Genomic DNA, 13507 nt, shown 5'->3' with positions numbered 1-13507 from the left:
TTTTGAAAATTTTTTAAAATAAGGGGAAATAACTATCTTTTCTAACAAACTGTAGTTGATGAAAGTTTTATTTTATAGTTGAATTTTAGTTAATAAATGCAGAAAGAACAACAGAATGAGGAAATTACCTTTTTTCCAATTCCTACTGAAATAATGTATTTAGGCAATGATCATCAATAGATCTCAAACTAGTAAGTGAAAGTCTGGCCCTAATCCAAACCCACAACTCGATCTCAACACTGCTAAAAGTTAGAACAACCAGAAAACAAGTTCCTCTTGATGCTACACAGTAGGAAGTACAGTACAATCTTTGAAGTAGTCTTGCTTTAAAAACTGAATGTGAATCCAGTCAAGCCTCTAGATATAAATATTACTTTATGGAAACTATGGAGAACAGAGGTACAAGTTAGATAATAATATGGAGAATTAATGAGCCAAATCCAGAATGTAGAGCATTCCATAGGATAAATGATCCAGTTCCTCTACCAACCCACAAAGGGGACTGTTACAAAAGAAATTTAAGAAATATCAACCAAATATAATGTGTGGAACTTGTATGAATAAACCAAGACATTTTGGAGATTATTTTTTTAATTAAAAATATGTAACTTGGATATTAGATAATATTAAGAGATTATTCAAAATTATAATTTTGTTAAATATTATAATGGCAGATTGGTAATGTAAAAAAGGTCTTTATCTGTTAGAGATTCATACTAAAATATTTACAGGTGAATATGGGAATTTCCATAATAAAAAATGAAGAAAATAAAACCTTTATTGTGCACCTGTGTCAGCACTGTTCCAAAGTACATTTCACCCCCTTTCTTTGATCACATTTTGTTTGCTGACATAGTAAATGTCTTTACTGCAAGTTGCATCATTACTGATTCATAAAGACGTTTATGAACACATTGGAAGACTCTAAAATGATGCAACTGAATAAAACACTTAGGTCTGTCATTTTTTTAGATAAGCCATATAAAGCCTCCTCATATCTATCATATTTTACTGATTACTTAAAACATTTTACAATCACATTGCCTGGCTGAATACTTTTGGGAATATGTGATCAAAAGTTTAATGCCAAAGTTTTGTTTGTGATTTCTGACAGTGTTACTGTATCTTGGAGAGATAAGAGACAACATTTTAAAAGTTGCACAATTATACTTTGGATGGTTTCTGTCCCTGAGTTCCTGTTCTTCTAGGCTTCCAAATAATGTGTCATAGTATATTTGGTATGAAGTAATTCACACCAAATGAGAATTAAAAGATCTATTTTTGAACTGATGATACGATCCAAAAATAAAAGAAAAACACATTTTTTAAAAAGGACATAGTTAAACTGTCCACACTGAAAATGGGAACATTAATGATGACCTAGAAAGGAACATCATCTGGGCTTTAATATTATCTTTTCAACTAATTTCTCATTGTTTTTACTTTTTTTTTCTTAACCCATTCCAAAAGATATTACCTCTCTGTTCTTCACACAGAAAAGCTACTATATAATTCTGGCTAGCATCTCCTACCTAAGTGCGATTATATAGGAGCTAGAATTCTTATAACTTATTTACATTTTCAGAATCTTGGAAAAACTCTAAGAAGCAGACTAACTTTCTGTAAGGTGACTGTAAATACTAAATAAATTGTAATGTCTGGGTCCAGTTAAAACGGCAAATGGGAAAATATCTGAACTAAAAAGAAAAATAATTCTCAAACACTGATTCCAAATATACAAAAACTCTGATATGATTTTTAATATTATTACCTACTCAAGTGAGCCAGGGCTCCTTGGAGAAATGGCTAATTTCAAGGCTGAGGCAGAGAAGGAATAAGACGAGCCTGGATCAGTTTGTTATGATAAAAAGTTAAAAAATGTTTTAAAAAACTGATGGGGCTTTGTTAACAGAATACAAGAACCACTCTGAAGGGGAGCCCACTGGTTAAACTTAGGACAATCAGTGAATTAAAACAGTGAAAACCATTAATCATATACTACTTAAGAGAAAAAAAGCTGGAATACATGAGTCTATAGCTCACATAGATAAAAAGACAGGAAAATCTTGTTTTTAGTAAAATGTCAACGGCTGACTGGTAAAGGTAGAGGGTGTGTGTGAATTGGAAAATAATCATTTTGCAACCATAATAATAAAAATTGGCACAGACAAGAATCATTACTAAATGCCAAATCGGAGGGAGGCATGATTAATAGAATTTTTGCATAATCTTAAAATATTTTCCTATACATTGCTTATTCATTGCAAGTAAAAAAAAAAAAAAACAGCAACTATACAATGGAGATATCTGCCAATCATCAGACCAAGTATTCAATAATAACATCATCAGTGGGGTGGGGAGCAGACAGACACTGTGTACTTCCAAATGTGTGCCCTTAGAAGGACACACACTTTGTTTTCTAAATGTTGGTAGCATTCCAACTACTGATGTATAACCTGAATCAGAAAAACAAAAAATAGTAAGCCTTCAGTGCAGGGCACTGAGACCTGCACTATTTGAAATGTGAAAGGCTGAGCAACTATTCCAGATGAAAAAGAGACAAAATAGAAATTATAATTAAATGCAATACGTAATTTTAAACTACATCCTGTACAGGAGGACCAAAAAAAAAAAAAAAAAAAAAAGGCAGGGGAGGGGGGTGGATCATAAAGAACATTAGGTCAAGTAACCAAACTGAAAATATGGATGGTAGATTAGATAAAAATATAATACTGATGTTGATTTCCTGAGATTGATAATCATACTATGTTTATGTAAAAACATACTTATTCCTATGAAATTATACACTGAAGACTTCAGGGCAAAGGGAAATGATGCACACAAATTTGTCTCAAATAGTTCAGGAAAAAGCTTATGTGTGTGAGTATGTGAGTGTGTGTGTATGTGTGTGTGTAAGGAGAAAGAGGGAGTAAGGGAAAGAGGACAGGGTTTATCAAAGATAATTAATATTATGATAATAAAAAGATGGGACAAAATATTTTAAATGGGTGAATATAGGTAACAGGTACATAGATGTTTGCAATATTCTTGTAACTTTTCTGTATATCTGAAATTATTTTCAAATGAAAAGCTTGAAAAATAGCCCCAAGTTCCTAGAACCACTTTACAAATATCTGCTATAATGTCCTCCTATACTGCTTTCTGTAAGTTTAACTGGGGTTCCTAGAATCTCTTTACACCTGCTAAATTGTCCTTTTTAAATCCACTTTATAGAATTCTGCCTGACAACATTTAAAGATATTTAGACTGGTGATCTGACATATGGATACAGTGTGAAACATTTCCCTCTTCTAGTTAATTAATATATCCATCATCTCACATATTTATCTTTTGGGCAAGGATGAGGACATTGAAGATCTACCCTCTTGGTAAATTCCAATTATATAATACAGTGTTATCAACTGTAGTCATCATGTTTTATTATAGATCCTCAGAACTTATTAATCTTATAGCTGAAACTCTGTACTCTTTTATCAACCCCTCCCTATTTCCTTAATCCTTCAGCCCCTGGTGACCACTTTTCTACTATTTCTCTTAGTTTGACTTTTTTTTTCTTTTTTTAGATTCTACATATAAATGATACCATGCAGTATTTATCTTCCTCGGTCTGGCTTATTTCACTTAGCATAATGCTCTCAAGGTCCATTCATGTTGTAAACAGCAGCACTTCCTGCTTTCTCATGGCTGAATATTCCATTGTGTATGTAAGTATGACACACGTGTGTACATATATATGTATGTAAAACATCTTTATCCATTCAACCATTGATGGACACTGAGGTTGTTTCCATATCTTGACTATTGTGAATAATGCTGCAATGAATGGGACTGCAGATATCTCTTCAATATCATGTTTCATTTCCTTTGGATACATACCCAGAAGTGGGATTGCTGGATCATAAGAGAGCTCTATTTTTAATTTTTTGAGAAAACTCAATACTGTTTTCCATAGTGGTTGTATCAATTCACATTTCCAACAGCTCGCAAGGGTTCCCTTTTCTCCACAGTTTCACCTACACTTCTGCTGTCTTATTCTTTTTGAGGATAATCATTCTAACCGGTACATCTCATTGTGGTACTGATTTCCACTTCTTCTGATGATTAGTGATGTTGAGCATCTTTTCATGTGACTGATGTACGACTTCTTTGAAAAAATGTCTATTCAAGTCTTTTGCCCACTTTTAAACTGGAATTTTAAAATTTTTTTACTATTGAGTTGTATGTTCTTTATATATTTTGGACATTAACCCATTAACAGACACATGGTTTACAAATATTTTCTCCCATTCAGTAGGCTGCCTTTGATTTTGTTGATGGTTTCCTTTACTGTGCAGGAGCTTTTTGGTTTCACACAGTCCCACTTATTTTTGCTTTCGTTGCCACTGCTTTTGATGTCAAATCCAAAAATCATTGGCAAGACCTTCATCAAGGAGCTTATCCCCTAGGTTTTCTTTTAGAACATTTCAGGTCTTACACTGACATCTTAAATCCATTTTGAATTTATTGTTGTGTATGGTGTAAGACAGGGATCCTGGTTCCTTCTTTTGCATATGGCTGTCCAATTTTCTAAACACCACTTAATAAATATACTATCCTTTTCCCATGGTATATTCCTGGCCCTTTTGTTGTAAATTAATTGACTATATGCACATGGTATTATTTCAGGGCTCAGTATTCGGTTCTACTGATCTATGTGTCTATTGTTACACCAATATCATACTATTTTAATTAAGATAGTTTTGTAATATATTCTGAAATTAAGAAGTGTGACTCTTGACTTTATTCTTCTTTGTCAAGAACACTCTGGCTTTTCAGGGTCTTCTGTGGTTCCGTATGAATTGTAGGATACTTTGTGAAATATGCCACTGAAATTTTGATAGAGATTGTACTGAATCTGTAAATTTCTTCTTCTTTTTTTTTTTTTTTTGTAATTTTGGGAGGGTAATTAGGTTTATTTATTTATTTATTTATTTTAATAGACGTACCAGGGACTGAACCCAGACCTCACAGATGCTAAGCATGTGCTCTACCACTGAGCTATACCCTCCCCCACCAGTAAATTTCTTAGAATAGTATGAACATTTTAATATTAATAAGTCTTCCAGTCCATTAGCATGGGCCTTCTTTCTACATATTTGTGTTTTCTTCAATGTATTTCATTAATGTCTTACACAGTTTTCAGGATATAGATCTTCTTACCTCCTTGGTAAAGTTATGCCTGGGTATTTATTCTTTTTCATGCAATTATAAATAGGACTACATTCTTAATTTCTCTTCCTCATAATTTTTTGTTAGTGTAAGAAACTCAATTCATTTTTGTTTATCAACTTTTTATACTGCAACTTTAAGGATTCATTTATTAGTTCTAATACTTTTTTGGTAGTCTTTAGGATTTTATATATATAATTTCATGTCAACAACAAATAGAGATAGTTTTACTACTTCCTTTCTGATTTACATACCTTATATTTTTCTTTTCTTAACTAATTCCTCTAGCTAGGATATTCACTACTATGTTGAGTAAAAGTGATAAGAATGAGCATTCTTGACTAGCACTGCATCTTAGAGGAAAAGCTTTCAGTTTTGCACCATTGAGTATGATGTTAGCTGTGGACTTGTCATAAAGGGCCTTTATGGTGTTGAAGTATGCTCACCCTATACCCAGTTTGTTGAGAGTTTTATCTTGAATCAATGTCGAATTTTGACACAAGCTTTCCCTGTATCTATTAAGACAATCACATAAACTTTATCCTTAATTTTGTTAATGTGGTGGATCACATTCACTGATTTGCACATTTTGAACCCTGAATCCAGGAATAAATCCCACTTGATCATGGTGTATGATCCTTTTAATGTATTGTTGAACTTGGTTTGCTAATATTTTGTTGAGGATTTTTGCACCTGTGTATACCAGGGATATTGGTCTGTGATTTCCTTTTCTTATAATGCCCATGTCTGTCTTTGCTATCAGGGTAATAGGCTGGCCCTGTAGAGTAAGTGTGGAAGCATTCCCTCCTCTCCTCTTTTTCGGAAGAGTTTGAGGACTGCTATTAATTCTTCTTTAGATGTATAGTAGAACTGACAAGTAAAGCCGTCTGGTCCTCGACTTTTCCTTGGTCAGAGGTTTAGATTACTGATTCAATATCTTTACTACTATTGGTCTGTTCACATTTTATATTTTTTCATGATTCAGACTTGGTAGGTTGTACATTAGTAGGAATTTATTCATGTCTCCTAGGTTGCCCATTTGTTGGTATATATTTTTTCATAGGAGTCTTATGATCCTTTGTATTTCTGTGGTATCAGAACCAATGTCTCCTATTTAATTTCTAATTTTATTTATTAGTTCTTTCTCTTCTTTTCTTGCTGAGTATAGCTAAAAGTTTGTCAATTTTGTTAGTCTCTTCCAAAAAATAGCTCTTACTTTCATTAATTTTTTTCATTATCTTTTCAATCTCTGTTTCATTTATTTCTATTCTGACCTTTGCTGTTTCCTTCAGGGAGGAAATGGAAGTTGTAAATTCCTTCCCAATTGCATGCTGCTGTGCCAGGGTGGGATTTATAGAGAGGACATGTCTCAGCCATTCCTACTTGTTCCAGTCAGTGTGACTCTTTTCTTGTCTGCCTGATGTACAGGAATTGCTCACCTAGTTTCTGAAATTGCTCTGTATATAGCTGTGGATCTGGTATGTCTATGGGAGTAAGTGAATTCAGGAACTTCTATGTTGTCATCTTAGACTAGAACCCCCCTACACTGTCTTAATGTATTACTGTTCCATGAGTTTATCTGGCAGGAGAGGGGTTGGAAATGAAGGAGAGAGGAGAGAGACCAACCCTAAATAATCACAGTTAGTTTCATTAAAAAAATTCTAGGGAGTTGTAAAGAGGTACTCTCAAGAATATGGGAATAAAGGAAAATATTCTATTCTCAGCATTAACTTATATTCAACAGATCAACACAGAAATGAAAGATCACCTAAAAGAGATATACAGGCTCTCTACTGGAGAACATTCTTTCTTATTTAGACTGAATTGATCAAAATGGGAATTTGATGAGCTATTTGTTGGCAACATCCACCCAAACACTATCTAGGACAGAAATGACTAGAATCACAGACATCTAAGTTTTCTGCCCCCATTGACAACATAATCCCCAATTTCAAAAACAGTTGCCCCTGAACAATGTTTTGGGGCACTGATGCCCCTGTGTAGTCAAAATCCACTTAAAACTGTACAGTCAGCCCTTCCCATCCACAGATTCAACCAACCACGGATTTTGTAGTACATATAGCACATGTTGACTGAAAAAAAAAATCTGTGGATACATGGACCTGTGCAGTTCAAACCCATGTTGTTCAAGGGTCAACTGCATTAACAATGGGCTAGTTAATCTGGCAGATGTTAAATATTTGACATCAAATATTCCTTAGTTTGATTCCACAATCAAAACGCTTCTGATTTTGATATGGCCTCCCACAAATATCTGACAACAAGGAGAAAATGTGCTGATAATAGAGACAATGCATATTTTATTCTATGTAATCTTTAAACTTATCACTGTAAATTAATAAACTAGCATGCTGGTTTTAATACATCAGTCTAATGAACTTGGACAGTGACTCCATGGTTTGTCTCTTCTTATATGGAAAAAATCAGATTTCTGCATCCAGAAAATTCAGATCTTGGGAGTTTGATTAAAGTAACCAAACTAACAAATGTTCCTTTGTGAGGCCATTTCAGAAAGAAAGCCAATCCTTTTTCCTGGTGGTGAAACTCACTCATCTGTACATAACAGAAAGTACAGCAGACAATGCGGATTGGCTCATTCAACATCCTTTAAGCTCTTTTATAATTTCCTTCATGAAACTACAGAGCTTTGAAAGCAAAACAAAACAAACAAATAACAACAACAAAAAAGTTTTTCTGATTCCTTTGCCAGGGCAAGGGAGGGGTCTGCATGCAATCTGACTTCCATAAGGAAATGACCTGTATAACACTTACAGGAGAATTCAGCAATGTATGGTAGTGGCAACATGTGGGGAGACTGTTTTCAGGGCAACTACTGTGAAGGTTCTGTTGTCTGGTACTGAACATCAGACGTGTCAAATGGTGAAAGGTGGACAAAGTACAGTTTCTACCAGAACAGCTACAAGCTAGGAAGTTCCTAGTACCCAGAATTGGTTTCCTGCTCACCCCTCACCTATGAAATTACATCAACTGCCCAATACTTTGTCATAAATCCTTTTCTGAATAAACTAGAGAAAGTAGATCCAGTTGTCTGAAACTAAGAACCCCAACTGATACTATGAATGACCTAGTATTTTCAACTTCTATAGTTCTAGCCTATGAATTTCAGTCCTATCATGTTGCTACTACCACCACTAATATTAATGAGTTAACATTCACTTCAGAACTTAAAAAGTTAGTATCAAGCATTGTGATAAATGATTTATAAACATTCTGATTAAATGATCTATATTCTGTGAAAGACATCTCAGGAGAAGGACTTGAAAGGGAAAATTACAGGTTCACCATGAGAGGAAACAAATCTTGATAAACTAATTCACAGATACACTTCTTAGAAATATTCAGATTACGACCAGTATTTTAAAAGAGATTAATCTTGGACAGTAACTTTACCTTCTCTCTCCCTTCTCCAACAATATAGTACCTCAGTCTTTTTAAAACAGCCCATAGAACTCAAACTTGCAGTTCTAACAAAAACAAATATGGCATAATGAAAAGATTCCTAAATGGTGTCCCTTGGGCTATAATTTGGTTAGAAAAGTTGTTGTACCTGAAGATTGATCTCTGCCTCGTAGAAGGTTAGGCATGAGCAGTAATGTCGATCTGAGTCAATATCTGTCAGGACCACCACAAAAAATGTTGGCTGCTTCCTCTCTCTGGACAGCTGCCACCCGCCAGGCTGACAAAACTAAATGGGATAGAAAAAAAATAGTCACATTTTAAAGCACAATGAAAAGTTATTATTTATAAATCTAAGTGTTAAATGTTTCCCTATTTCAAAATTTTCCAGCTTACGTGATATGTAACTTTGACCACTATTTTAAAAAAATCATTTACAGATTCGGAACACTTTCACTAATGTGCATATACATTTTATGAAGACAGCTTAGATTTTCCACAGTTGCCACTCATCCTGAGGCCTAGGCTGGCATACATAAGATCATGGCACTAAAATGAAAAACTTTCCTCCATTAGAACAAGTCATGAAATAAGCTGATCAAGTACTAAAGTACCTATCTCTGATGGAAAATAGAATTATTTTAAAGTATCTTCATTAATCTAAGAGTCTTCAATTCAGTACAATGAAAAAGATATCTTGTTCATCAAAACAGACCACATTCTGGGCTATAAAATACACTGTAATTCATTTAAAAGGACAGAAATCATATAATGCATGCTCTCAGACCACAATAAATTTAAATTACAACTCAATAACAGAAAGATAGCTGGAAAATGCCAAAATACTTTGAGATTAAACATCACACTTCTAAATAATACATGGGTCAAAGACAAAATCTCAAAAAAATGTTCAAATATTTTTAACCAGATGAAAATAAAAATACAATTTAACATTTGCGGAATTCAGCAAAAGCAGTGCTTACATGGAAATTTATAGCACTGAATGCATATATTAGAAAAGAAGAAAATTAAAATCAATACTCTGACTTCTATCTTAGGAAACGAGAAAAAGAAGAGCAAATTAAATTGTAAGTAAGCAGAAGAAAAGAAATAATAAAATTAGAGCAGCAGTGAAATTTATAATAGGAAATCAATAGAGCAAATCAACAAAACCTATAGCTGATTCTTTGAAAAGAACATTAAAATTGACAAGCCTCTAGTCAGGCTAACTAAAAATAAAAAAGAGAGGAGATACAAATTACTAATATCAGAAAAGAAAAAGGGTACATCATTACAGATTCCATGGACATTAAAAAGATAATAAAGGAAAACTATGCATAACTCTGTGTCTACAAATTTGGTAACCAAGGTGAAACGGACCAATTCCTTGAAAGATACAATCTGATAGAACTCACACAAGAAGAAATAGGGAATCTGAATAGACCTATATCTACTAGAGAAATTGAATCAGTAATTAATAACCTTCTGAAACAGAAAGCATCAGGCCCAAAAGGATTCAGGGTGAATTCTACCAAACATTTAAGGATGAAACTATGCTATTCTCTAAAATCTCTTCCATAAGATAAAAGCAAAGGAAATACTTCCTGACTCATTCAAGGAAGCCAGCATTACCCTATATCAAAACCCAGACGAAGGAACTACAATGAAACTCTACATCAGTATCGCTTATGAACACAGATGTAAAAATCCTCAAGAAAATATCTGCAGATTGAATCCAACAACGTATGAAACAAATTATATACCATGACCAAGTAGAATTCATTCTAGGTATATAAGTCTGGTCCACCATTTGATAATCAATTAATCCTATCAAGAAGCTAAACAAGAAAAATCACATGGTCATATCAACAGATGAAGAAAAAGCATTTGAGAAAATTTAATATCCATTCATGATTATAAAAAAAAAGACTCTCAACAAACTGAGAACAGAGGGGAAGTTCCTTAACTTGATAGAGAACATTTATAGTAAACCTACAGATAACATCATAATTAATGATAAAAAAAAAACTAGAAGCTTTCTGGGTAAGGTTAGAAATAAGGCAAGGATGTTCCCTCTTACCCCACCTTTTCCAAATTGTACTAGAAGTCCTAGCTAATGCAATTAGTCAAAAAAAAAAAAAAAAAAAAAAAAAAAGGAAAATAAAAGGTGTACAGATTAGAAAGAAAGAAATGTAACTGTCTTTGTCCCCAGATGACATGACTGTCTATGTAGAAAATCTGAAAGTAATAAGCAATTAGAGCAAGGTTCCAGGATACAAGGTTAACATACAAAAATCAATTGCTCTCCTATATACACTACACCAACAATGAACAAGTGTTATTTGAAATTAAAAACACAATGTCACCTACATACATTAATATCCCCCCAAAATGAAATACTTAGGTATAAATATAATAAGATATGTACAAGATCCATATAAGGAAAATTACAAAACTGTGACAAAAGAAATCAAAGAAGAACTAGAGAGAGATTGATTCCATGCCCATCAATAGGAAAACTCAATATTGTCGACTATCAGTTCTTTCCAACTTGATCTACAGATTGAATGCAATCTCAGTCAAAATTCCAGCAAATTATTTCATGGATACTGACAAACTAATGTTAAAGTTTATAATGGAGAGGCAAAAGACCCAGAATAGCCAAGACAGTACTTAAGAAGAACAAAGTTGAAAAGTAACACTACCTGAGTTCAAGACTTATTCAAAAGCTATAGTAAAGACAGTGTGGTATTGGTGAAAGAAGAGACAAATAGATCAAGTAAGTAGAACAGAGAGCCTGCAAAGAGTCCGGAAAAATGTAGCCAACGGAACTTTCACAAAGGAGCAAAGGCAATAACACAGTGGAGAAAGGATAGTCTTTTCAACAAATTGTGCTGGACCAACTAGACACTCATATACAAGAAAATAAATCTAGTCACAGACTTTACATCCTTCACAAAAATTAACTCAAAGTGGACCATATACTTAAATATAAAATGCAAAACTATAAAACTCCTAGAAGATAACACAGGAGAAAATATAGATGATCTCTGATTTGGCAATGACCTTTTACATTCAACACCAAAATCATGAACCATGAAAGAAATAACTAATAAGCTAAACGTCATCAAAATTAAAAACTCCTGCTCTGTGAAAGACACTGTCAAGAAAGGAAGACACGCTAAGGACTAGGAGAAAATATCTGCAAAACACATATCTGATAATGTACTGTCATCTAAAATATATGAAGAATTTCTAAAAGTCAAAAATAAGAAAATGAACAACCCAATTATAAAATAGTCAAAAGGTCTAAACATACATCTCTCCAAAAAAGATATACAAAAGGCAAGTAAGCATATAAAAAGGTGTTCAACATCATATTTCACTGAACTTCAAATTAAAACAATGAGATATCATTACACATCTACTAGAATGGCCAAAATCTAAAACACTGAAAATGCCAAATGCTAACAAGGATGTGGAGTGACAGGAACTCTCACTTATTGCCAGTAGGAACATAAAATGGTACAGCCACTTTGGAAGACAGTGTGGCTGTTTCTTACAAAACTAAACATACTTTTACCATATGATCCAGTAATTGTGCTCCTCAGTATTTACCCAAAGGAGTCGAAAACATATGTTCCCATAAAAACCTGCACATGGATGTTTATAGCTGCTTTATTCATAATTGCCAAAACTTAGAGTGGACCAAGATGCCTTTCAATAGGTGAATGGATAAACTGCGGCACACTCAGACAATGGAATATTATTCTGCACTAGAAAGAAATGAGCTATGAAGCCATGACAAAATATGGAGGCAACTTAAATGCATATAACTAAGTGAAAGACACCAATCTCAAAGGGTTACAAATGGTATGATTCCAACTATACGACATTCTGGAAAAGGTAAAACTATGGAGACAGCAAAAAAATAAATGGTTGTCAGGGGTTGGATATGCAGTGGAGACATGAACAGGCAGAACACAGAGGATTTTTAGAGCAATGAAACTATTCTATATGGTATTATAATTGTGGATACATATTATTATACATTTATCAAAATCTTCAGAATGTAAACCAAGAATGAATCCTAATGCAAATTACAGACTTTGGGTGATAATGATGAGTCAATCAGCCTAAGTTCATCTATCAATTGTAATCAACACACTACTGTGGTGGGAGATATTGATACTGTGAGAATCTGTTTTGGGAACCAATAGTTCATGTGAACTCTTTCTACTTTCTGATCAATTTTGCTATGGATCTAAAAGTACTCTAAAAAGTAAAGTTTATTTCTAAAAATATAATATAAAAAGGTATCTTGATTAACATATTGTTCAAGAGATAGAACAGAAATAGTAATGAGCTCACCAACACAGCCACTCTCTGTACCAGATTACTTTCTGTTGCTCTGTTTAGTAACTATGTAATTTTGAGCAATTTATTTAACCTCTCAGTGGCTCAGTTTCCTCATTTATAAAAGGTAGAATATTAGTACCTACCTGCTAGCACTCTTGGGAAGGAAGCTTACATACGTTAACACATGAAAAGTACTCAGAACAGTCCCTGCTATATAATTCAGTGAAGTAAAAGTTAGTTACTATGATTATTACCCACTGTGATCTATCCTCATACCTATAACACTTTCTTTACCCTTCTTTATCAATTTTTTTCCTGCCTCTCTTTTCACTGCCTCATTGACTCCTTGACTCAGTCTAAAAAGACATCAAAAAAGTAAGATTTGGATGATTTTCTGTATTTAGAGAGACGTTAATCACATCGACAGCTTCTCTATCAAATGAAAAATCTTAACAGACTCATTTCCTTCAGCAGACATCAT

The 13507-nt window shown here is 33.5% G+C and overlaps 1 protein-coding gene across 4 annotated transcripts in view; it reads right to left on the bottom strand.

Moving 5' to 3' along the window:
* Positions 1-13507, bottom strand: part of SBF2 (SET binding factor 2) — a 382671-nt gene that overhangs the window by 204724 nt on the left and 164440 nt on the right. For all 4 annotated transcript variants that reach the window (XM_074372406.1, XM_074372407.1, XM_074372408.1 and 1 more), the window contains exon 3: positions 8819-8956. In XM_074372406.1, coding sequence (XP_074228507.1) covers positions 8819-8956 — 138 coding nt within the window. The remainder of the gene's footprint in view (positions 1-8818; positions 8957-13507) is intronic.

This window comes from Camelus bactrianus, chromosome 10 (genome assembly GCF_048773025.1).
Source record: "Camelus bactrianus isolate YW-2024 breed Bactrian camel chromosome 10, ASM4877302v1, whole genome shotgun sequence".
Lineage (NCBI taxonomy): Eukaryota > Metazoa > Chordata > Mammalia > Artiodactyla > Camelidae > Camelus > Camelus bactrianus.
The sequence above is the reverse complement of the archived record's forward strand: the minus strand, read 5'-3'. Positions and strand labels throughout refer to the sequence as shown.